At 36.0% G+C, this 26,175-nt stretch overlaps 1 protein-coding gene across 4 annotated transcripts; it reads right to left on the bottom strand.

Annotated features, from left to right (window-relative positions):
- Positions 1-279: 279 nt before the first annotated feature.
- PCDH18 (protocadherin 18) lies at positions 280-13,224 on the bottom strand. Of its 4 annotated transcripts, none has more exons than XM_037729389.1 (5): positions 12,924-13,222; positions 10,271-12,411; positions 9,390-9,478; positions 9,136-9,299; positions 286-2,275 (listed from the first exon to the last, which is right to left on the bottom strand). In XM_037729389.1, the coding sequence occupies exons 2-5, from the start codon at positions 12,095-12,097 to the stop codon at positions 1,608-1,610; spliced, it is 2,748 nt and encodes a 915-aa protein (XP_037585317.1). In that variant the 5' UTR covers positions 12,098-12,411; positions 12,924-13,222; the 3' UTR covers positions 286-1,607. The 4 variants fall into 4 exon arrangements, with proteins under 4 accessions (XP_017358377.1, XP_037585317.1, XP_037585318.1 ...); XM_037729390.1 differs by having other exon boundaries at positions 9,390-9,475; XM_017502888.2 differs by having other exon boundaries at positions 280-2,275; positions 9,390-9,475; positions 10,271-13,224.
- Between the last annotated feature and the right edge of the window lie 12,951 nt (positions 13,225-26,175).

Below are 26,175 nucleotides of genomic sequence, written 5' to 3'. Positions count from 1 at the left end.
TTGTAATTTGAAAAATATTCAAGCAGTTATTTCTTTCTTACTCTTTTTTCTTTATTCCCCAAATGCATTTAAGTTATTAAGCTGGAATATGGCCTCTACTTTCATTCCCATTACAGGTCTCAAACTCATTCCTTTTCCATTGTGTGCTTCTTGTTTGCCAAGCCAACTGAATGTTGCCTGTTTATTATTTGAAACTCAACACTGAAATCACCCTCTCAGGAAGGGGATGCTGCATGCCAAGCTTTTGGGCAAATACGTAGGACCAGGACTCTGACTTTTAGTTCCTTAGCTTTACTTTAATTTTCCTTTTATTTTCACTGACAGTAAAATTTTCTGGAGAGTACAATCAAGATAGTGTATTATTAGAAATAACATTAATAGAAGCTTGGTCAGAAATGATAATAGTCATAAGAAACATCTCTCTTACCAAGGCATTCCACACAGAGAGATCACAGCACAATAAATAAAGAATTTCTCATTTGCCACACAACAAATAAAACAACTTCCATAACACAAATGTGATTTTATAAATGTTCTTATACTAAAAATAAAAGCAAAAATATGAGATCATGCACTGGAGACAAAAGCTAAAAATGAATAGTTATAACAAAAAAAAGACAACATTCCAAAAGATTAAAATGTTCAAGTATTGTGAGAGGAAAGGGAAAGATTCAAATAGAATGGGTTCAGAATAAATCAATTATATTTGCTACCCTAGGAGAAACACCGACATAACAGTTTTTATCCATTAATACTTTATGCCTTTAGAATACATACTGTTGTCTATTTAAAGGACAGATTCCATTTCCTTGGAACATGCTTCATATTACAAGGATGGAATAAGTTTTATTTTTTTACCCTAATTACAAGTAGGTAATAATACTGTAAGAGAAATATTCTCAGGAACAGGCCAGTGTGGTGGCCTGGAATAGTAGGGGAGTCAGGAAACAATGACTTTAGCTCTGTTTTCATCATTGTCTATAAAAAATTCATTTGAGATAGTCATCTAATAAATAACCTTCAGATATTTCTCAGTCCTGAAATAGACTTTCACTTTATGTTTCGATTTTGCTGTAAGAGTTCAACTACTGGGGCTAGTAGAGAGCAGTGAAAATAATCATAAAATAGCTTAACGATTTTAATGATTCTTAATTTCTAAAAAGTTATTGAAAAAACTGGGGATCGCTTAGTGGAATTAAGAATTGTATAATGCTTTAGCGGGATTGTTCACACAGCATAATAATTCTTCCCCAACCAAACTAATCTAAGCAGTGCCATTACATTTTGTGGTAGAATAGTATATCAGATTTGAACAGTGGCTAGTTTCTACATGATTAGGAAAAACATGTCTGTCATGGGAGTAAAAAAATAAAATTTGTTAAATTACACATAAATATAAGGTACAAATGTATTTTTAAAATACAGATTAAAATAATCACACTTGCATTGTGTACATACGAAAATACAGTATTTAATATTCAATATACACAGACACATTTATGATAAATGCAACTATTTGGCAATGCCAGTTCTTTCAGGGTTTTTTGTTGCTGCTATTGTTCCTTATTTCCACATACATGGAAACAAAAATGCTTCACTAGAATCTCCTAGCTCTGGCGGACATCTTGAAGCAGTTTGTTAATTTCTGCCACCAGTTCACTGGCATCCATGAGTTCGTGTTTCCCATCATTGAGGTGGTTGAGCACATTGTCAAAATCATCTTCTTCATAATTTTCAGGGATCTCCTCCATGGCTGGCAGCCATTTTGAAGAAGGCTGCACACTGGAGTGAGTTCCAAGTGGGGGCCCACAGTTGTTGGTGGGGTTTTGAAAATGTGTACTGGCTGCCCATGCCGCTACTCCCTGTGGGTAACCCACAGTTTTGGCTGGCAAGGGTCCCTTCCTGCGTTCCAGGGAGTTGGACCGATCCATCTCACCGCATTCAGAATAGGTGTCCAAGGAAGGGGGTAAGAGGCGTTGGAACACACTGCTCATTTCCGAGAGCAGAGATGATGTGCTGGTATCCCCAGAGTCCTCATCGCTTGGAGAGTCCTTCCCAAAGGTGGAAAAACTCTTCTTCTTCTCACCGGAATCTGCAGGCTGAGCGTCATCCTCAAGACTCTGATGTGGATGCTGCTGCTGGGGTTGTGCTGGGAATTCTTCTCCTGGAATGAACATGTTACTCCTATAATCAGAAGACGGTGAGGGCAGCGGTGGCATCCAGCACTGGTCAGAGTGTCCCAGGACCCTGCACTCTTCCGTGCACAGTCTCATAGCTGCGCTCAGAAAAACAATGGGGATTCATTATTATACTTAGCACGATACAAAATGATGGAAAAATGTAATTTTATAATAAAAAAATAGAATGGGACAGTTTGAAACTATTTCCATGAAGCTAACCCATTATTATACACCTAAGCTGGACTACAATTATGACTTTAATTTGAACACTAGTTTTATAGACCTACATAAGTCTTATCTGCCGGTGTGCTTTTTTCCTTATTGATCAAATAAGAATATTCTGCTATTCGAATTGTGAGAAGATGGGCTAACGTATACATGGGAAGAACCAGGTGTGAGTGATGAAATAAATGCTGAACATAAATTCTAAAGAATAGACTTGTAACGTGAAACCTGTAACTTTAGAATGCCACCCATACAATTCTTGTGGAATACATACCTTTGTGTAACTTTCTCAACATTAAGGCCTATCAGACTTACTTTGATTTTAATGGAAGCAATGAGAATATAATAAACTATCAGGTAATTATACTTACTAATCTCTCTTAAAGATATTACAAATTATTTATTTACTTATTAATTAAAACAGTAGTGAAAAATTTCCTCTGCTACTAGGTGGGCACCTGTAATTACCCTGTTAAGAAGTTTTCTTTTAAAGGTTCAAAATATATTTATATTCAAATATATGACAATGTCATCAAAAAATAACCAATATGAAAAATCCATTCCTTAGTTCTTACAGAGGTTCTAATGATCTATTGAAATATGAGTGGCCACACTCATAGGAAAAAAAATAGATGAAATGAGGAAAACAGGAAAATAAAGAGGAAAAAAACCCTCTGTATTTGGCAAATACAATAACTAAACTACATGACAAGGAAATGAAAAGATGTAAAATATACTCCACAAACCATTGACTTATTTCAGTGAGAAATAAGCCTCTTCAGTACTATGATTTCATTTTAGAGCAAACAGCAGAATGCAGAAAATGCAAAATAATTCTCTTAAATTTAAAAGGACATTAGGTTGTTATTTGCTATACTTGTATATTAAGAGCTAATTTGTAGATCTGTCTACTATAGAAAGATTCCTATTCCTCCCAAATTATTGCTAAAAGAGTGATTCTTGAAGGATGCCCAATCTCTTATTAGAGGAAACAAGTTGTCTATTGCAGTTACTGTGGGTCACCAGCACCTGGTAAAGTGCCTGCATACGGTACGTATTCACTACCTATTTTCTAAATGAAACAAGAAGAAAATAGGTTGACTTTCTGAAAAAAAAAAAAAAAAAAAAAAAAAAAAAAAAAAAAAAAAAAAAAAAAAAAAAAAAAAAAAAAAAAAAAAAAAAGAAGTAATGCTCTTTGAGTGAAGGTATAGAAATTGCTGTTTTTCACTGCTTGAATCTTTGAGATAATTCCGTTCTTAAACTGCAAGAATCCCAAATATGTACCTCAAGATTTAATGAAAAGGGGGATAATTTCAGGAACAAAAATGATGTCAAGTATTGTGAGTGAGAAAAAAGATGAATTACTAGGAAAGCTAGAAATAAGAAAAAGCAGAAAAAAAAGTGGAGAAAAGTGTAAACACTAATTCCATGTGAATCAAGGTGGGGAAAGAGAAAGAGTGTAAACATGAAGAACAATTGTGCAATTTGTTATGAAAGGTCACATTTAAATGAGCAAGGATGATTTAAGAATAAAAGCTTGTTTAGATTTCCTGATCTAATGCATTATTATTACTTGGAAATATTTACCAACTGTTTTTTCTTTTTAATTTGATGTAGACAAAACCAAAGGGGTTGAAAGTAATTGGAATACCTTAACAGCAATGAGGTTTTCTAAGCAGTGAAATAGCAATCATGATGGTAATGATTTTTTTTTTCCTTCTTAATTCCCCAGGTCTCTGTAAATGGAACTTAGACCTGTCTCTATTGTCTTACTCATATCCTGTCAGAAGGAAGAAGAACAGACCTGCTGACACCTCTTCATTTATTTTCTTTCCTTTAACTCTGTAGTTTTAGGCTTGGGAAGGACTTAGTTGTTTGATTCACTTTATTTAATGCTTAATGATTGGAGGGAAAGGAGAAATTACATAGGCTTCTAAGAATACTGAAAATGCCCTAATTTTCTAGAGACATAAATATAATGAACATATAACCAACAACACAATACAAAAATACAATCTGGGTAACTAATGCAATATGAAAGTTCATGCTCAAAAATCATTTTGGTCATAGAAATTTTTTAAACAGTGAACGTTATTTGCAACTTCATCCTAATAAATAAGTAGAGTTTTAATTACAAAATAATAAATTAACTTAAAAATGAAAAAGAATAGAAAAATTGATGAGAAAAGACTAATGGAGAAAAGGATGGCAAAAATAACAGAAATAGAAGAGTAATCGTCAGAAGAGGGCATTTCTGGCAACTTCATTGATATTGTCAACCTTATCCCCAGGGACTTGACTGAAAACATCCTCAATGTGTAAGTAATTCAATGCCATCAGTGTTCCATACTATATCCCAGTGATCAGGACTTGTTGACAAGTGGTGCAAGTGGCTAGTCTTCCTGTTGCTCCTTGAAAGTCCTGCTAGGTACTTAAGTGTCCTCTGGGGAGGGGGAACATGGTGGAAGGAGAGCATCTTCTTTACCACCAGATGAGTATGAATTTTGTCACGGTACTGAACCTTATTGGTGGGGTAGAAAGCAGATACGATACACAAGAAGAAATACGTATGCCTTGCTTCTATCAACTCATTAGTCATCAAGTAATCAAGCACTTATCCATTAGGAGTCTGCTACATGTGAAGTTCAACAATAGCACCCTACCCTCAAAATGTTAACATACAGCTCTAAGCAAAGTGTAACAAATGAGGTCATAAACACAGGTGAAGTGTCAAACTAGATGATGCTAAGGGTATGTCAAGAAAGGAAAAAACAGAGGAGGTGGAGGCTGAAACAGTTAAAGGCCACCTAAAACAAACTTTGAAAGATGAATAGGATTCAGTTACACAAAGTGACAAGAAGCCAGTTTTTCAGGTAGGAAGGACACCATGAGCAAAGCATCAGTGTGTTAAGTGAGGAGACGCTTCTAACTATAACAAAAGATACAAAGATGGCAACATTGAGGGTTAATCAGCTAAGAGAGGATTCCTTTGCCCTTTGAATGCCAAGATAAATAGTTTAGTTCAGTGTTGCTGGGCGACAAGAGTTAAGTATTGATTTTGAGCCAAAAAATGTGAATTAAAATGTTCTCAAAATGTTCAAGCTGTATGAAAGAAAGATTTGACAAAGGGAGGAGCTACTGGAGAGTGAATATTAGATTGCATACTGATACACCGAAACCGTCATGGAGGAAAGGTCAGAACAGATGAGCTTTTGTGGATAGCTGCCATGAGAAAGGATACCTGCCATGGGAAAGGAGAGAACATCGAATTTAAAAAGAATGTTTAAAGTAAGTAATCAGAGATGACAGACTGATGAAAAGTGTATCGGATTCAATCAAGAAAAATAAGTATCACAAGAAATGAAATCAAACGGCTGTATAAATCATCCTGGTGAAGTGAATGCAATGGAAAAATCATATTTGCAGGCATATGTTTACTGTTATAGTTCAAAGTTGAATGAGTAAGACAGTACATTGGCAAACATGAGCCAACAGACAAAAAATGCATACTGATATAACTGCTCAAAAGTGCAGATATTTGTGTGGGAATTAACAGCGTGAATGACCAGAAATGATCCTGTTGGCAGGCAATGCAACATAACATAATCTGTATTTGTTCATAGTCTAAGGCAGAAAACCAGTTGGAACAAGACATTGAAGTCCTAGAAATATAAATGCTTAGGAAACTGTGCTGATCTCTTTTAATGGCATTTGGATGTGGGCTTACATTTTTCTCTACTTGGATATTTCCTGGGAATATAAATTTACAAAGCACACCTTTTATGCCCTAATATGCCTCCAGGAGTTGCCAGGGTAAGTAATCAACTAGAATATGTATCATCAAAATTATACTCATAAATAAGGGATAGTTATCTCTGTATAGATACTTAGTATGCACGTTGCAGTCTATAGTAGTCAAACATGAGTATACTTTGTGGACCACTGGTGACTTCCTGGTGCTCTCTGCCTCTGGGATAGCTTTGACCACACCACAGATGGAGGCAGGTACTTAGTAAGGCAGAAATTTATTTACTATATTTTGTTGCAATACAGTGTTATGTGCAAGCAAAATAACTCTCCAACTACACACATGGTTAAGTGTGATTGTGCAAATTTTAGAATATTTTTTTAAAAAGTGTCTCTATGTTAAGTGAAATTATTAATGATGATATAAAGGTGAACTTCTAATTTTGAAAAGCAGTGTGATATTGATGGAGCTTAAGTCACTCAATAAACACAATTCACTGTTTTCTACAGTTTATCTGTCTACCTATTGTTTCCGTAATGCCTTCATTCCTCAACATCTATTATTACTATTATTACTTACTCCAAATGCTAGAAAACTTTCTTGCCACAAACTTTGGTAGAGAGGATAACTTAGAAAATATGCGAAAAAATAAAAGAAAAACTTTGACCTAAAAATAAAAAAACCTTATAATTAGCTATTAGATTTATACAATTTCAGAATTAAAAGGGACTTTAGGATCATTTAGTCCCTCAAATACCAAGGTTATGTAATTAGAGCAGCTATTCAGTTACCTATGCTGATAAATTTAAATTTTGATGAATAAACTTGATACAAATCTAAAAACATATAACACAATATTGATGTCATGCCCACATTGTTATTATTCTCTTTAATGGAATGAAATTACATTATTTAAAATCAAGGATTAATGCTCAAAATTAGGCATCTGTCAGGATCACAGAATTATATTTAGCCAGCTCCTTTATTACACACGTAAGAAGAATAAAACTGATTCTCTTTGAGCAAAGTGTCTGGTTCTAAATACATTCCACTAAATTTTCAGAGATTTCTCTTCGAATTGGTCAAGAAAATCTATGCATTAAACAACAGAAACAGAAAAATGGGCACCATGACTGTGCAAAGAGGCTCCAGGTACGCTGTATGCCTTATTGTCTCTAGAAGTCCTCCCTATACCCTCATCCTGTGAGATGTATTATCATATCCATTACTGTAATAACAGAATTAAATAATCAGCATTTAATAGTTACAGGGTAGGTAGTAAGTCTTTAGAACACAAGAACAATTAGGACTCTATTTAAAAACAATTACAACAACAATAAACACCTGTTACTTCACATACTTGATAGATTGGTGTTTGAAGAGTGTGGGGATTGGTCCAAATTGCACTCTACCACATACAAACTGCCTGATTTGAGATACGTTTTCTAACCTTTATAAGTTTCTGTTCCCAAATATCAAAAAATAGAAGCCTGTTACTACTGTCACTACTACTAATTCCTGAGTCCAAGCCTTAGGAGAGGCAGTGCAGGTGTGGAACTCTGCATGGGCCTGGAGTAAACCTGGGGGCATAGTTGGTAACTACTACTGCTACAATTCCTAATATTAATAACCCTGTGGGTATTAATATTCCTATCACTACTTCACCTATGAGTGCTGGAGTTTCTATTTACAGTGGTCCTTCAGTATCCAAAGGGATTGGTCCAGACCCCCTGTGGATACCAAAATTGGGTGGCTGATATAAAGTGGCACTGCAGTTACATAGAGCCTACATACATCCTTCCAAATATTTTAAATCTTCTCTAGGTCACTAACAATACCTAACAAATGTAAATGCTACGTAAATAGTTGTTATTCTATATTGTTTATTTGTATTGTTTTTTACTGTTGTATTGCTGTTCTTTGTTGTTTAATCCAAATACTTTCAATTAACAGTTGGTTGAATCTATGGATGTGGAAGCTGCGGATATGCAGAGTCAGCTATATTGATTTTCTTGAATTCCTGTGGCTGTCTGAGGCTCCATCATGTTTATTTCCTAAGCTCTCTTATTTATCTGTATTTAAAAATAGAGGTGCGACGGAACTAAGATGGGTGATATTGTGTTGTTCTGTCTTTCATTTATCAAATGGCAGTCATTTGCTCCACATTCAGTGAAATTTGGAAATGTAGGTAGCCAAAGGAACACACCTATGTATTCCAAAGGTTGATTTAATATTGCAATCTTTAGTAACAGGGCTGCTATGATCATGTAATCAGTATTTACTCAGCTCAGAGGGTTTCTATTGCAGAATTAGAGGGAAGAAACTCCAAGGAAAATGTGGTTCGAAACTTAATAGCATCTCTTCTATCTAGCTGTATACTTAAAAATTCCTCTCTTGGGTCCCTGTTCCTCTTGCACTATAGCAAAATGAAATGTGGCAAAAATATCCTGTGCTTACCACCTACAAAGATGCATTCCTTCTCCTATTTTTGATGCTTGAAGTGTACAATTTCTAGTGTATTTTAGTCTCTGATTTTGTGAGTTGGTGCCCATCACAGGAAATGCATCCTCCAAATTACAGTCCAGTTCACCACTCTGTACCCAAACAGTTTGGCTGAATAAAAACCAGCAACCAATAATTTTGTAAAGAGTTGCACAGCAGTGTTGTTCTATGGCAGTATTGGATGAGGTGGAAAGAGGAGGGAAGTGGTTTGTTTCTTTAATTTTTTCCCCATCCCTTCATTCTTGTCCTATGAAGCTCTCATGCTCACTCTTTCTCTACCAACTGCTTAATGAAATTTAAGAAAGTTTTAAAATGTTTCCGTTTCTGTTCATGACTAACAGTGATGAACATACTATAACACAGAAATATTCTAGTGCAAGGGGCAAATAAAGAGGAAATATAAGCATGAGATAAATTTTTCATTTTACTAGTGTCAGGGTGAACCTGAAAAGAAAAATTTGTCTGTCACTACCCCCTCACCTGCTGGAATTCTTCCATCTGTAAGAAACAGGTCGCTGAATCCTTCACCCAGCAGCCTATCTATTGGAGAATCTCGCCCCAAATCATAATCACTGTCTCCTGCCTCACTGTCACCACGGCCACTATCTTTCAAGCTAAATTTGTCCATGTCTTGAAGGGCATACCTGGAAAGATAAATCAGAAAAGAAAAATACAGTTTTTATTCTTCAGCATTTATGTTGAGATCTAATAGGTAACACAAGAATACTTCATACCTATAGCTCCTGGAATATTTGTTTCCTCGAAAACTTGGTCTTGGCTGATATTGCCCCTGGTGAAGCATTGAAAGAAGCTGAGAGACCTGCTGGAAACCAAATAGACAGACCTGATTCCTGGAAACAAGCCTCCACATACAATCTTTAAGCAAGAAAAAAACAGTTACTTGCTATTTCAACTAAGTAATTGAATATATTATCTCAATTTAAAGGATTTGCATATGCTGGCCTGTGTCAGACCATGCAGCCAGCCACCAACTATAACTAAAATATATCTCAAGAGATTTGGATGATCTAATACAACTGACTTTTACTTTTTGAAAGAAGACTCCCTTTCAAATAACTGATTTATTTTCTTTACAGTTCAGATAAAGTGACCACCTGTAAAAATACATGGAAAATGCAGTAAAATATAGCACTGTAGCACATGTAGTTTAAAAAATGTCAGAAAATCGTCCAAACTTGGACAAACACAGCATGCATTGATATAGATGTCTGAAGGCCTTAGTTGTTTTTTTTTTTTTTTTAATTTTTTCAGTAAAGACTATAACTATGAAAAGAAACCAAGTCTCTACTTTTTGGCTTCCCATTATTTTAATCTGGGAAGTAAGGGGGCTCTAACTACATAGTCCTTTGTGAGCTTCAAATTTATTTTTCAATATTATACATATTATATGCAAGTTGATTACTTAAGGAAAATTAAAAACAGTAAGCTAAAGTGTGCATCTTTTCTACATATTTACAATGTAACTTGTATCCTACTTAATTTGCACAGTATTAGTATTGTTACTTATCAATGAAAACATTTAAGAACTGTTAAACCCAACTCCTGAATACTAACACTTAACAGTGCAGTGAATTGATGCAGTTTAAGATCTTACCTCAACAGCAGGAGTGGCGTGGGTGAGTTCTAATGAGAAATTCTCTGGCACGTGGTTTGATGAGATTGTCACCAAGCTGTTGAGTGACTGGTGACTGTTGTGACTCTGCCGGCTGCCCATCTGCCCTCTTTCTAAGGTAGGAGATGAAGATGGAGACGATCTGTGATGAGATCTGATGGGCAGAGTCCCATTTATGGTAGGCACCAATGTAATGTCCCCTTTGTGAATCTGCCGAGATGGCCTTTTTGGGTGGTGCTGGTAAGTTGACTCCGCCACCCTGCAGTTATAGGATCTAGTGTCTTTTTTCTCACGGTTACACCTAGTTGCAAATAGCACCATAATAATCAACAAAACTGCACAAATTGCTCCCAAGGAAATAATTATTATCATGGAGACATCCAAGGATGCCTGGCTTACTGAAGTCATTGCTGTACTTGTCACTGACTCTGCATATTCAAAGATCATGCACTTCAGAAGGACTTTGGTATGTAGCTGAGGATTGCCTTTGTCCTGAATGATAACTGAGAGCTCCCATTCTGTGTAGGGAACAGAATCCATGCTCACGTTGGTATGGATGTCACATGATCGTGGATCAATTATGAAGATATTCTCCTCATTACCTGCTACTATGGAGCAGCTGAGTTCAGCATTCACACCAGAGTCTCTGTCAATTGCCCTTATTCTTGTGACATGAAAGCCACTTTCGGCCCCTTTGGGAATGGTGATTTCTGCCGTATTATTACGCAGTGCAGGCCCTATAACCACAGGAACATTGTCATTTTCGTCAATGATAGTGAGCACAACTGTGGTATTGCTTACCAGTTGCTTCGGGCTGCCTCCATCTCTTGCTTCTACCACAAAAGTAATCTGACTCACTTCTTCATGATCAAAGATTCTGAGGGCATAGATGGCTCCATTAGATGGGTCAATGGTTACATATGTAGTTATGGAACTTCCTAGGATAAAACTCTCCAAGATGGTGTATGTCACTTGCCCATTTTCTCCAAGATCAGGATCTGTGGCTGTAACAGTGGTGATATATGCCCCTGGTGAGTTATTTTCTGAAATTACAAATTCATATCGGCTTCTCTGGAAGTGGGGTGGATTGTCATTGATATCATTGATTTGAACAGTAAAATGTTTTACTGTAGAGAGACTGGGTGTCCCCTTGTCCTCAGCGATTACAGTCAAACTATATTCAGATCTCTTTTCTCTATCCAGCGTGGCATTAGTCAAGATTAAATAATTGTTTTCATACGTCTTCTGAAGTTTAAAATGACCATGTCCATGAAGCTTACAAACTATTTCTCCATTCAGCCCAGAATCTCTGTCCTGTACCCTGACCAAAGCAACAAATGTATCAATAGGATCCCCTTCAAAAATATAAGATATTTCTTCTTTTCCAGGGGACATGAGGTTGATGTTAATTTCAGGTTTATTGTCATTAACATCCACAACCTTAATTATAATTTTGCAATGAGCTGGTATTGAATTTGGACCCAAATCTTGAGCCTGAACATCAATCTCATAGGATTTGGTGATTTCGTAATCCACTTGCTTGAAAAGAGTCAAATGTCCTCTTTCGGAATCAATTTTGAAAGTCTCCATGATTTTGGGAGACACATGACTGCTGAAGGAATATACAATTTTCCCATTAGCGCCCTCATCTGGATCAGTGGCGTTCAGATCTAAGAGCAAAGTGCCAACCGGGGAGTTTTCTAAGAGTTGTATTATATAAGATTGCTGCTCAAAAGCAGGGCTGTTGTCATTGGAGTCTGAAATGCTTATTTTTAGTATGGATGAGCCAGACCTCTGAGGTACTCCCATGTCTGAGGCAGTGAGCTGAAGCTCGTAGCTTGACTTCAGCTCCCGATCTAACTCTCTGACCACTATGAGTTCTGCATACTTGGCTCCATCAGTCCTGGTCCGAACCTCAATATTAAAAAAATCATTGTCAGAGAGCGAGTAGGTGTGGAGGGAATTTTCCCCAACATCTGGATCAAATGCACTGTCCAGGGGAATGCGAGTCCCAACTGCTGCACTCTCAGATATCTCAATAGGTATGAGAGATCTTGAAAACTGGGGAGAATTGTCATTAATATCCAGCACTTCGACTTCAATATGGAAAAGCTGCAGATGCTCTGTGGGTAGAGTGATCACATCAAACTCTATGGAACAGTTCAAGTTTTTCTGGCATAGTTGTTCACGGTCAATTGTAGCCCCTATGCTGATCTCCCCAGTATCCTCATTTACTACAAGTAGAGGAGAATTTCCCCTCTGCATGGCTCGAAATCGAACAGTAGAAGGATTAGGTAGCTTCAATAAAACATCAGCCACATCCTCTGATAGTCTCGCAATTACTGATCCAACCCTCTGTTCCTCATAAATCCTGTATTTCAAATTCTTGCCCAGTACATCGTGGTTGAAAGATACTATCAGGAGTGCAAAAGCAACCCTAAAGTGCATTTTAGCATTCATTTGGTGCATCGGTCAGTTTAGGAGATTTCCCTCACAGAGCAAGTTAAAACAGCAAAGCAATTCCCTCAACTTCCTTTGGCAACTTAAGGCTACATTTGGTACTTGGAACTCGAAAGCGTCTCTCAACAACACAGCACAGCAATTAACAGTTCGCAAACTTTTGTTTTATACACACCGTGTCACGACTTCCAGATACCATCGGCATGGAGTCCGGTCCTTGCGTTTGTTTGGCCGTTCGTCCTCTTTCCAGGCAGAAGAGTGTCACCTCCGCGTTTTCTCCCTCGGGTAGTCGGAATCCATCTACGGCAGGGTGCCGGCGGAATCTGCGCTGTGTCTCTCCTGAGCGATTCCTTCTCCCTTTCGCGGCTCGGCTGCAGACTAAACACCCGTGATTGCTGACTCCGGTCTAAAATCTGTACAACTTCACTTCAACTCAGACAAAGCTCTTGCCCGGCGTGTGTTGAATCGCTTCCAGCCAATCAGCGGGCTTCCAAATCAAAGGCTGATGGAGTCACCCAAGGAGGGAGGGGGAGAGTGGAGGGTGGGAGAGGGAAAAGAGACGGAGGAGGAGGAAGGCGGGGGCTGGGGGCGCCAGGGGGAGAAGGGGAGAGGGGCTGGTGGGGGCTGGGGAGGAGATGGGAGCCAGCTCTTCCCGGCTCCTTCCTTCTTCCTCCCTTCTCCCCCTCCGCCTTTCAATCTACTGCATTCACTTTCTCTGAGCGTGCCATCATAAAGGGGAGACAAATTACAGAAGAAAAACTTTAAATCAACTTCTGGTCGCCTTTATTTATATGGCACGTTAAATTGTTCTTGTTTTCTTAATTGCCCTTTCTTCTGCCACAGACATGTAATCATCGTGCTTTTCATAGTCCTTAAGTGCTAGTTTAACTTAAAATACCTCTAAGTGCGTTTTGTTGGTGGAGGAATTTAATACAATTTGAAAACTTGCTTATAATTATGCTTCTCAGACCTCTTCCTTCCCCACCCCCTCTGTAAATACTTGGGCCTTTCGCCTTCTAGGAGCACAAGCAGATTTTCTTGGGGATCTGTTTTTAAAGAACAGAACAAGTAAAGAGGTTTCATTTTCTGTTTTCTTTCATCTTTATCCTTTGAAGATAAGAAAAGGGCTATCCTGCACTCTTGATTTCTCATAATTAGAAAGACTTAAAGGAATACCTCAGAATTTGGAGCTAATTAACAATATAATTCTATCTTATATGATTCCTTTCCTTGAGTTTGGGCAAAACTGTTTGTAATATTTCTTTGTCCTGTACTTCAAAAAAAAAAAACCCACAAAAATCCTGTTTATCTTGGGTAAAAGACACCGCATGCTTTAGCATGCCAATTTCTGCCAAAAGGTATTATTCTATACATGGCTAGTCTTCACAATGAATACTGTGGGGACATGGACTCAATAGTTTACAAGTCAAATTTTTATAATATATGCATTATTTATGAAAACACTTCAGATATGTACTTTAAAAACCCCAAAGCTTGTTTAACTGACAAATCAAATGCCTGAGCTGAAAATTGCATTTTGTGTGCATCAAAATGCTAGGAAATATCATGGGAGGTTTGTGCTCTATCCAGGTCACAGAAACTGATATGGTATTCTTATTTGAAAATATGATTATTTATGATGTTCTTTCTGCTCTGCAATTCCTTTTAAGTTTATCATCGTGGCTCCATTCTTGCTGCTTTTTTTTCATACCTTTTGCATTATTCCTCAGCTGTCTTTATCTGCTTGCATATTTGCTGTTTCACATAATCTCACTGTCACTTTTTTCCATTTATTTTTTCCCACTCTCTATTTTGCCCCCCAGAAACATATAAAAAAAGTAATTTTCTGATTTTTCCACTTTGCTTACTCTCAGTAGAGCTCAGCTAAAGTCACTAAGAAGGCTCTTTCCAAAAAAGAAAGCAGAAGAGTCTCAGCGTGAATTCTCCTTCTTTTTAGGCATTCAAAAGCATTTTATAAGCCATTGTCTTTTTTTCCCCTCCTGAAACCAGTGCTGTGTGGCAAATTGTGCAGAATAGAAACGCCTATAATGAATGTATTTAGTACTGGGTCACGCTGATGAACATTCTGCCCCCATGAATAATACTGTTTTACAAGTTTGTAGCCCTTTCAAATTGCTGATCCCCAAACCCTATAGGCAAAGTAGGAAAACTACCACAAGCAAGGGGGACTTTAGAAACCCATAGCCATCTGGCCTAGATCTCTAACAATCTGAGCCAATAATTATATCAATTCAGGCTTTAGCGAACCCCTTTGCAAACACCAAAAGAGCAAAGAAAGGAATTAGTGACTATACAAAGTTGGGGTGAGATTTCAAAGGTAATCTAATTCCATGAGTTCTAGGAAAATTTTCTTTGAGAATTTGATAAGTCTACCCCCAGAAGAACTCCAAGAGCAATGGATTTGATTACCTTAATACAGATTTTTTTCTATGCTTAAAAAGTAAAAATAATAAAAAGTCCTTTTATTTCTGACAGTGGACTTGAACAGAAATAATCATTGTGAAAACGAGCTTCAGTGTAACTTACTGAAATATTAAATGTTATAAATTAATATGTCCTCTGAAATAATATGTTCCTATGAGTAAGTCTTTAAAGAACTTGGTATTTTTTCACTTGCAGCATCATCCTCACCGCATATTATTTCATTTGCAGCTTGCTGATGTTTTCCTGAGACGTCATATGTAACTATTCGAAAGTGTAGTGCTTTTGATTTGTCCTTAGTACGCACTGATCTGTTCTTCACACATTTTTTCAGCAAAAGTACAGAATTAAAAAATCTTTTCTTTGTAATATTGTATCTCTAGTTCTAACCATTTAAATTTTCCCCATTTGTCATCCCTGAAAAGAAAACAAAGAAACTATCTCCCAAACTATTTACTACGTGTGAAAGGGTTTATACCAGGGGAGAAAAACTGATAAACTTCAATTAGTTGTTATCTAATGATGACCTGATTGAACTTCACCCTTCTGGACTTTGATAAAGTCATGAAAAACTGGTAAACCTCTAAAACAACTTCTCCAATAACCAGCAAGGGAGAGTAGATTGAATGTTTCTTAAAGTTCATCCTCTTTTGATAACGCAGTCTCTGTTGACAAAGAAAGGAAGTGGTTCCTCTTGAAAACTGTGCCCTCTTGAGTGATGTTAAGCACAACAGCAATTGCTTCTGAGCTCCTGGAGGAGAATCGTGGATACGTCCACCCAGTTGTGCATATTTTATCTATGAAGTCCCTTTGCCACTTCAGTCTAATTGGGCTGAAAATTGCTAAACCTAGATTAAAGTTATCAACTGGCATTTACTATATATCCTTTCACCTCTGCTAACACCTCCATTATGCCATTTACTTTTATTAGTTTTGTTTAAAGGAAAATTAAGCTTTATAATTCTAAATTTTAGTAATTTTATTTCTATTGAAGAGGTAGGAAAACCTAAAACTCAATTGTAAGATTCAAATTTATCTGCATTACATGAAGAAAAATGTCTCTTTTGGTACTGGAATACAAGATGAAAGCCACTAAAATTTCTTACAAGCAGATACATACTTTGTTTTTAGATTTTTTGCTATTAATTTACATTAGAGCATATGAGATAAAAAGGTAGGTTAATAAATATTCGCTTTTATCTCACCATGGTATCTTTCCCACCATCAAAACAATGATATGAGTCTTACAATCTTCTGGTTGATTGGCATAGTTTACAATCTTTCCTCGTAGCATTTGTTGTGAAACATCTTGTGGAAGAAAATCATGGTCCTGCTTGACACCACATGACTGCAACAAGCCTAAATAATTACTCTCCACCCCGGAAAATTAGGGATAACGGCTTTGCCAGACAAAGCTTAGTAAAGTTAAGGAATTCCAATACTTTAGACCTGATGAAGATAAAGAGCTGGCTTGGCTTTTTATATGAGTCCAACAAATAGATGGCTGTGGGTACCACCAGTTGGTGGTTATGTAATCCTGGAAAAATGGTTTAATTTCTCTTCAAATGTATAATCCTTTGTGAGGCAGGGGTAATTATTTAACTCTAAAAAATTCTTTTCAGAATTTAAATGACTAGGGCTTTCCACAAAGGCTGGTCCAGTAGACATACGACAAAGGTTAGTTTCCTTTTTGTAACCTGTGTTTGTTTTTCATCAGTAAGAAAAATGTGTGTTTGTTTTCTTCCTAAAACTCATTGAAGGAAAAAAAAAATGTGGATTATAACCACAGAACTTGGTGGTTGTCAGACTTTTGGTTTAGATGCGTACATCATTTTATGTTGAAAAGATAAAGATCTCTTCATTTTTATTTATAAATGTAAGCTGTGAAACATAATTGACAAAACTAATAGTATTGAACTGTGATAATCTTGAAAACTTGCTTATTTCCTGATGGAAATTCCAAGACCTACCAAGTATGATCAACTATACCTCCAGACCTTAAGCCATAGAAACATATCTAGAAACACAATTAGAAGTCTTCAAGGTGCTTATTTATCTTTTATATTTGATAGTATACACATCCACTATTTGCCTGTTCTCAAGGCATTTGCGCTAAACAGTTGTGTTTCTTTAAATATCATGTGAAGCTATAGTAGGAAGACAAAAGGACATGATTTGATATATCTTGGCAGTGACAAGGAAATATAAAATTTGCAAATAAGATTTATATTTAAAAACCACCCTTAGGCCTTTTGTCAGTCACGTTACATCTCTCTTTGTTGTTCTTCCTGTATTCCATTTACTAATAGATTTAAGAATATAATAATGAAAAGTCACTGAACAATATGAACTCTTTATGAGACCAAATTTATCAACCTAAGATCAAGGTTTGGGAAATGAAAATAGATCTCAAACTCCCTTTAGATGTGCATAACAGAAAGATACTTTAGTTGAATTCTGATCAACACTAAATACGCTAAGTGCCCACAGAGGGCCACACGCCTGGAAGCATAGCTGTCTAGTGCCAGGAGGCAGCACAAACCAGGGGCCAGGAAGAATTGGAGTCCATGAAATTTAGTGACAGGTGCTAAGTCAATTTTGTCTGAGTGGGCAATCAGTATTTAGGATGTTCTGCCAAAGGTAATATGCCAAGTTCCAGCAGGGTGACTTAGGGTCTGGCAAAAGGTAATCTATTGAGTTCAGATGAAAGGCATGTAGGTGAGCTGCTATTCCAAACAACAGGACTTCCTTCAGGACTTCCAAACAAGGCAGGATAAGAATTTCAGGATTAAAGTGGGGAGGAGAACAAAACAGGTATCTAGAGGTTCGGTGTTTCGCAAATGTGTACATACTAAAGGCCTACTCAAAACTGGAGAACAGATTGCAAAGTTAACCTTGATGGCAACAAAATTGATTTTTAGGATTATTCATCTGAACTATTATAGAATTCCTTAAATTCTTTCTTTTCAGTACAGTACCTTGAGGCAAAAGCTAAGCCTACATAGGGTGTTCCTGCAGTTGCAGGTGAGATTGTGGAAATGGGCAGTGGGGAGGCTAAATCTTTAAGTGAGTTGAGTCTCAATTTTTAGTTAGGCATTGCTATTCAGCGTATGGGCTCTAAAGCAGCGGCACGGACATTAGCTGGAAGGTTGTTAGAAATGTAGAATTTCAGACCATATTCTAGACCTACTTAAACAAATTCTGCATTTTAATAAGGTCCTCTGGTGATTCCTATGTACATTAAATTTTGAGACATTGCTAAGAAGAGTAATCTACTGAGTAAAGTGGTGAAAATTCTGATATGATGGTACTTAAATGCTCTGTGCTGTGAGATTTTTTTTTTCCTCCAGGGAGTTTGGATACAAATCGCATGTGGAGAAGATTACCAGAAAAAGGGCCAGAGCTTAGATATCATTAATTCAAGAATATAAGTAGAAGCGATATAAGACAACTTATTTGTTTAGTTAAATTCACAGAAAGAAAAGAGAAATTAAGCTTCCCTTTGCATCTAGTGTTTTATAGCAGCGATCACCCAGTTTATCCATCAGCCAGCACAATTTTCATCAGTAAGAAAAATGCTTTTTAGAAAAAGAGATCTAATACTTTTGAAGAGCTGTTTCTGAAGCTATTTCCAATGTCCTAATACTTACATGTATATTTGTACATATGTATATGTTTAGGAATCTCTGGTTGAGTGTTTTGTATCTTTCAAGTACATATAAATCACGTTTGCTTTATGTTTTCTTCATGGCAACATTCCTTCTTTTATCCTGTGGGAATGCAAATCTTGAGGATACTGTTTATTTTATCCTTAACTACTTCCAGCTCAGAGTTAAGAATACAAATCAAAGTGTGACAAAAAGTTTATTGCCAATGCTTGACTCTTTTGTGTTCATGTTAAAATCTACTTCATGTACAATATTTCTGGATGCTGTTAATAAATAATGAATTTATTCAACCATTTTTTTTTTGTTGTTGTTCCAACTAGGAGTATCACATTGTTCATAGACTGGCACCTACTCTCAAAAAAAAAATTTTATCGTACAAAGGAGAAGTGTTGTCACTTAGGAATATGAGCATACACTTTAACAAAAACCAAGGCAATATTTTAGGATATATTAGACTAAAACTTTATGAAAAGTTTATAGTATGTTAAGCTTGAATCCGTGATAAATATCAGCATCAAATATGTACAAAAATTACTATTAGTAAAAATACCATGCAACTTCATAGTCCAGTTTCTTATTTACTAGAACTTGTGAGAAGTTATTCACTTTAGGTTTTTCATCCATCAGCTGAAACACTTTTAACAAGGAGCAATCAAGGATATTTGTAGTGTAGTTAAGAACAATGTTACCAAATTGAGGGTTGCTTAATTTTACAAGAAAATGGCAAATTTCAAAGTCTTCTCTCCAAAAGCAACTTAATCCAAAAATGATTAAAATTTCATAAAATAAAAAAAAGATAGAGATTTAGAACGTCTAGTAGTTAGCTATAAAGTTGATCTCTGAAAATGCATGTGCTTACCATTTCTCTACTAACTTACACAGAGAATAAACATGTCACATCTAGGTTTTACACAATAAATACCTGAAGGTATATGAATTAAATAGAAAATATTTCAAAGGGAAGAAAATTGAGGAGAGTTGTTAGACCTTAACTGAAAATAATGCCTATTTCCTACAAGTCCCATAACAGGCCACCATTTGTAACAATATAGCACCTCTTCTATTGTCATCTAGTATTTATTTTGAATTTGGGTAAGTTATAAAAATATTATAGATGATAGTCTCTATCTGAAAAAATTTCATCTTCAAAGTAGATTCCCATTTAGGCGGTGAAGGCTAATGGCTTATTAGAGGTATATTCTAAAATGTAGATAAAAGGGCAAATTTAGAGTTTACTTGTAGACTATGTTACTAGTATAAAAAATACTATCTATAATAGTTACATCTTCCCTAGCATTTGAATGGAAAAGCCTTGGAACTCTTACATTCTAGAATATAGGTATATTCTAAAATGTAGGTAAGAGGGCAAATTTACAGTTTACATATAGACTATGTTATTAATATAAAAAATACCATCTATAATAGTTACATCTCACCTAGCATTTGAATGTAAGGATCTTGGAACATAATAAAAATAAAGATAATAGTTATTGAACCATATTAAATGCCAAGTGTGCTACACATATATTTCCTTTAATTCTTACTATAATTCTACTAAAGAAATGTTTTTGATTGTTAGAAACATGTGAGATATAAGTAATAGAACCCACCTAAAATTGTCAAAAAGAGGAAGTTTATTATTTCAAAACAGGAGATACACAGAGATAGGACATTTTCAACACTGAATAATTGAGCAGCTCAATAATGCAATCACAAACCAGGTTTCTCCCATCTTTCTGCTCTTTGGTATTCAATAGCTGGCTTGTTCTGTTTCCTTGGATTCATGCACATTCCCAAGACAGCTGCTACAGTTCTAGAAAATATATTTCCATTTAGCTGAACATAGAGTTACAAAAAACACAGCATCTCCTAATCTTCTTTCATCAAGAAATAAAATGTTTTCTAGAAGCCTCCTACTGATATGCTCCTAAAGCTCATTGGTCAAAACTGTGTCACCTGACCTTCATAAACCAATCTCTAACAAAGAGAATAAAGTTGTTGTAATTGGCCTAGACTAGAAAGTTTCAGTCTTGAAGGAGAGGAATAGCTCCTTTCCTTCCCAAAGGGCAAAGTGCTAAAATAAAGTGTTCATTTAACAAAGTGAACTATAGTGGGTATTGAGTGGAGAACAAGTTGTGTCTGCTCCATTAATCCTAGAAACATTTTATGTTTAAGGAAACTAAGACACAAGTTTTGCCTAAAACATGGCTAATATATAGTAGATATTGAAGTTTTATAATTATATTTGTCTCCAAAATCTACTTCTATACAGTAATAATGACTTGTTTCTGAGATACTAAATGAAAAATGCTGTCATATTTTTAAACTCTTTTATTTTCCAAAATTGTTAAGCTGGGGGTGAAAGACAATCATTAAGGTAATTTATCTTGTGAAAAAATATTTCAACCTATGCAAGAAAAAAGTCTGTTTTTTTCTTTGGATGATACCCTTGAAAATAATCAGTGCTACAGGTTTCACTGAAGTGATTCTTCGGCAGAGGTAGGAGAAAACTGAGGAGGTAAACGTAGACTTGGTCTTTTTACTGGCTCTAGATACACTCCACACGCCTTAGGTATGGCGTCTTCACATAGCATGTACTGTTTCCCTGAGACTAGGCTCATACAAAAGGAAATACAATTGAATCATCTTTAGAGTAAAAGGTGTGAACAAAAATTGAGCAGCTGGAAAAAGGAAAGTAGACATTTAGGTTCTTATTTATGTTACAGTCAGAAACACTCCTAACTTTGAGCAAAAGCCAATCAGGAGACTGACACAAGGGAGTAGCATAATGCAGTGCAGGAGATACTGACCTGAGATCAAAGAAACCCACTTCCTGCTCAACAACTCTTTGATGTTTTATCATTGTGCCATCATGTCTTTGCAGTGATAAGTCACTCTTCACATATATTTTCTGGAATAATGGATTGGATCCTAAATTTGGGAGAAAGACATAAAAAGTATACCTGGATACCCAGTTTTACTTTGAGTATCCAATGGTATATTATTTGTTTTGACAGACTTTTCTAGAAACTCTTCTTTTGGCTGTGAGGTTAAATCAAAGACTCGAACCTGCTTGGTAAAGAAGGCAATATAGTTTAAGGCAAGCCAATGTGCTTTACCTTCTCGGCCCAAAGTACTGGATTTACCTTTCCAAATAAACACAGATCTCAACATGTCCCTGCTTTTTCTCTAGAGCAGTTCACTAAATCACAATAAAATATTTAAAATGATCTTACTGGAGAATGATAAACTTACACAGAAATTCCAGATTTTAAAAAAAGAGATCAAAAGTAAACGTATTTGAGCTTTCTCACAAATAATCAGCAACTACAACACTTGCTATGGTTCTTTCTGTTTTGCTGTAACTCAACAATGTTTTAAATTCAAAAGGTTTCTGCTAGGATTGGATTATGATTATTATGCAGGAACATATCCCAGTATAAACAGCTTGCTTGGCATTTACATATTGCTCCCACATGCTTCCATATCTGACTTCTCAGTAAGTCAGGAGCACATATTTTATTGTTATGAAAAGAACACAGTTTTCTATTTACTATAGATCTTGGGTCTTTACAAACAGAATAATCCAGCACCACAGCGCTTATGTAGCCAAAACCTGAATTGATGATAATGATATAAACTTGCAAAGCATGTAAATATTTCAATCTAAAATCTGTACTATGAACACAACGTCATCAAAGGTTTTCTATAATGAATTCAGAAATTCTAGCCTAACTAATTGCTTTTATAATAATGAGGGTCAACTAGCTGAACAAAAAGTGAGAACGTAAGCAGCTTTTGTTTAACCTAGACAGAGACAGGGAGCCTCTTTCCTGGGGTGGTGTAAACAGGACAAATCTGCCCCATCTGCAGTTGCCATTCAAATGAACCCTTTTTTCTAATACTGGAAATAGGTCTATTATTTCTTACAAGGAATATATACCAAGATTTCTAAAAGTCAGGTATATATATACATCCTCAAAAGTAAAAGCAACTAATCAATAGTAGAGTTTCTTACAATTTTATACCATTTCGCTATCCTTATGGAGAGTCCTAAACTGCCATATGGAAAACACTGCCACACACACCTGAAGGGCCAGTGCGTGAGAACCACTTTTAATTTTTCTTGCCTTCATTCTGATTCTCCATTTTGCTAAACAGGGCATTCTGGCCTTCCTAGTTTTTGATATTTAGCAAAATTTTTTTTTTTTTGAGGTGGAGTTTTGCTTTTGTTACCCAAGCTGGAGTGCAATGGCGCGACCTCTGCTCACCACAACCTCCGCCTCCTGGGTTCAAGCAATTCTCCTGCCTCAGCCTCCCGAGCAGCTGGGACTATAGGCTTGCACCACTATGCCCAGCTAAGTTTTGTATTTTTAGTAGAGACGTGGTTTCACCATGTTGACCAGGATTGTCTCGATCTCTTGACATTGTGATCCACCTGCCTCGTCCTCCCAAAGTGCTGGGATTATAGGCGTGAGCCACCGAGGCAGGCCAATATTTAGCAAGTTAATACTACTAAATGACCAGTGGGCAACAACTCAAACTTAATATAAGCAAGTCATTCGCAGAGCATTTTTCCAAAGTTGTTTTTTATTTAAAAATATGTATTTATAAAAATTCTAAGCCTTAATTTTTAAAAAAAATTTTCTGTAGGAGCAAAAATGGCCCCTTTTCTGAAGGTCATTAAAAACTATATAGTTTTGTAAATCCGCTGTAGAATAGACAGCCTTGGGGGGAGTTACAAGAGAAAATGGCAGGCATGCTTATCAGAAGAATATGTATCCTATCCTGAACATCAGTCTTTCCATGTTAAGTCATTAACTCTTTTGGGTGCAGACAGTGCTTCATAAAGAATCAGATGTTCCATTCCTCTAGTATGGTAAAACTGGTGCCATAAAGTCATTGCAAAAGACAGCAAACAACTTTGTTATTGTAATGTGCTTTTTTTTTCCTTTTAACAATAGGTCTAGCAGGTGGCATGTGGCTATGGCTGGGTCTATCTCCACCTCCAGGGTGCCAAGATGTCCCTCAAAGTGTCTGTGGGAGGAATTTGTTGGTGGGATTTGGATTGTAAAGGCACGCGAGCATCTGCTGCCGCCCTGGTCTCATTACCATTCACACAATTAACTCCTGCAGCTCTCAGCTCAACAGCCAGAACCAAGGACTCAATTTTACTGCCTCTTTGACAATGCTCATTATCATTCATCTGAACTTAAGAGTTCCCAAGCTTTCAACTCACTGGAAAGTTTTCTTGGGGGAAAGAGATCACACAAAAGCCTTTGGAATGAAGAGAGAAGGAGCAATAATAATAATAATAGTAATAATGATAAACATTAAAAAAGAGACAGAGAAAAAGAAAAAGAAAAAACAAATGATTAAGAACCTAAAATCAACACCTGAAAGTAACTGACTTTCTGGAATGTGGAATTATATTTCATTTTATAGTAACAGGCCACATCTTTAAAGACTGCATCATATTTCAAAGGCCTATATTTGGTCTTTAACATTTTCATTTAAGGAGCTATGATCAGTTAACAACAATAGTTATTTCTACTGTCCTTACTGATACTAGGTCCGATTTTGCATCTTGTGGAAGCTTTGGCCAAAACTACAACTGTCTGAAAAAAAAAAAGAGTTTTGAGTAATTTTCTGTAGAGAGTAAACAGAGTATTTCACTATGCAAGGAGAGAAAGAATCACAAAAGATGACAAATTTGGGAAAGCCTATATTTTTAAAACCTCAGAAGTCTGATTATATTAAATGGCATAAATATCAGAAATGCTACCTGAAAATTAAAACTGTACTGTTCCATTTTTGTCTCATGATAAATATTTACAAATTGAAATTTTTAACAAGTTTATGTTGGACAAGAGTGAGGTGATAATATGTGATTTTTTTCTAGCTTAAATAGCAGAAGCCTATTATTTATTGGCATGTAGGCTACAAAGAGATTAAAAGAAAATCTCCTTCCTTGATGTTAAATGAGTGTTACAAAAACTGCACCTTCCCTTAAAGATATAACTTAATTTTGAAAAAGAAGCATTTAAAACAATCTGCTCAAATGAAATAAAGCCTCTTTGTTTGAAACAACAGAAGAATGATTAGGCAGCTAAATGCTGTGGAAGCAGTGCTACATAGGGAAAGCTACGAAGATTAATTTGTACTTTTACAAAAAAAAAAAAACAGGTGGTGAAAAAGAAAGTTTACCAAACTGTCTCTTTCTAGTAGGTAAACTTTTACTTCAATGACTACAATTAAAAAATATATGTTTGTGATAGCACTATTGAAAATTTTGTATATATTTAGCCTTATATTTTCATAGAAAGAGGAAATAATCTTATTGATCCTGATTATATTTCTTTTCCTTTGAATGCCATAAATCAACACTTAAAATTTCATTACTATATATACATTTTTAATATAGCATTAAGAAAAAAGAAATTTTGGTTAAGATTATATAGTTTGTTTTAAGTTACCTAATTTTCTAAACCATTCTATGCTTCTCCACAAAATGGAAATTTTCTCAAATAAACACAGGAGAAAATAAAATTAATGTTTGGGATGTGATATAATTCAAACTCACCAACATATAGATGGAGAAAAACATCTTCATTTTAAATATTCCAATGCTTATAATTATAATTCATGTGTGAAGGATAGGTCATGTGTATTTGAATCTATAGAAAATGCATTGCCCCCTGGCTTCTTAGACAAAATAAAAGTGGGTATCTGAGTTTCTTACATCTTTGTCTTGATATAAGTTATAACATGCATTGAAGAAATTGTGTGCACCTGGATTTTTTAACAGAATAAAACACAGTCATTTTCTATTATGCTAGAAGTCTAGCATAAACATCTCTGGTTATTTACAATATTCACAAAGACTTACACAGTCAGACTGTAAACCCCAATTCTGACTTCTCTGTACTGTGCAGAAGTGTGATTGCAGATTTTTCTAAAAGCTGCATCCACACAAATAAAATTTATGTAGTTATGTGTTTCTTGAATTCTGGTACCCACATGAAATGCTGTCTGATTCACAGCCTTTGTATTTCTCTTTTATCCTATCTCAGACTACTTGAACCCTTCCCTTTCCATCCCCAGAATTCTGAGCTCTGTCCCAGTATATATCCAAAACCAATCTTGCCTGAGTCAGGAAGGAGGTATGAATGTTGGTGCTCAGCAACCATTGATGCTTATGTTGACACTGACACTAGGCCTGTTACCTGGCTCTAATTAGACTTCTTTACATCTGATGTGTCATCCTTGCCTACTGCCCCACTTCAATAATTGATTTTAAGACACTGTTTGGTTTGC

The sequence above is a fragment of the Cebus imitator genome, unplaced genomic scaffold (assembly GCF_001604975.1).
Source record: "Cebus imitator isolate Cc_AM_T3 unplaced genomic scaffold, Cebus_imitator-1.0 Scaffold303, whole genome shotgun sequence".
Classification (NCBI taxonomy): domain Eukaryota; kingdom Metazoa; phylum Chordata; class Mammalia; order Primates; family Cebidae; genus Cebus; species Cebus imitator.
The sequence above is the reverse complement of the archived record's forward strand: the minus strand, read 5'-3'. Positions and strand labels throughout refer to the sequence as shown.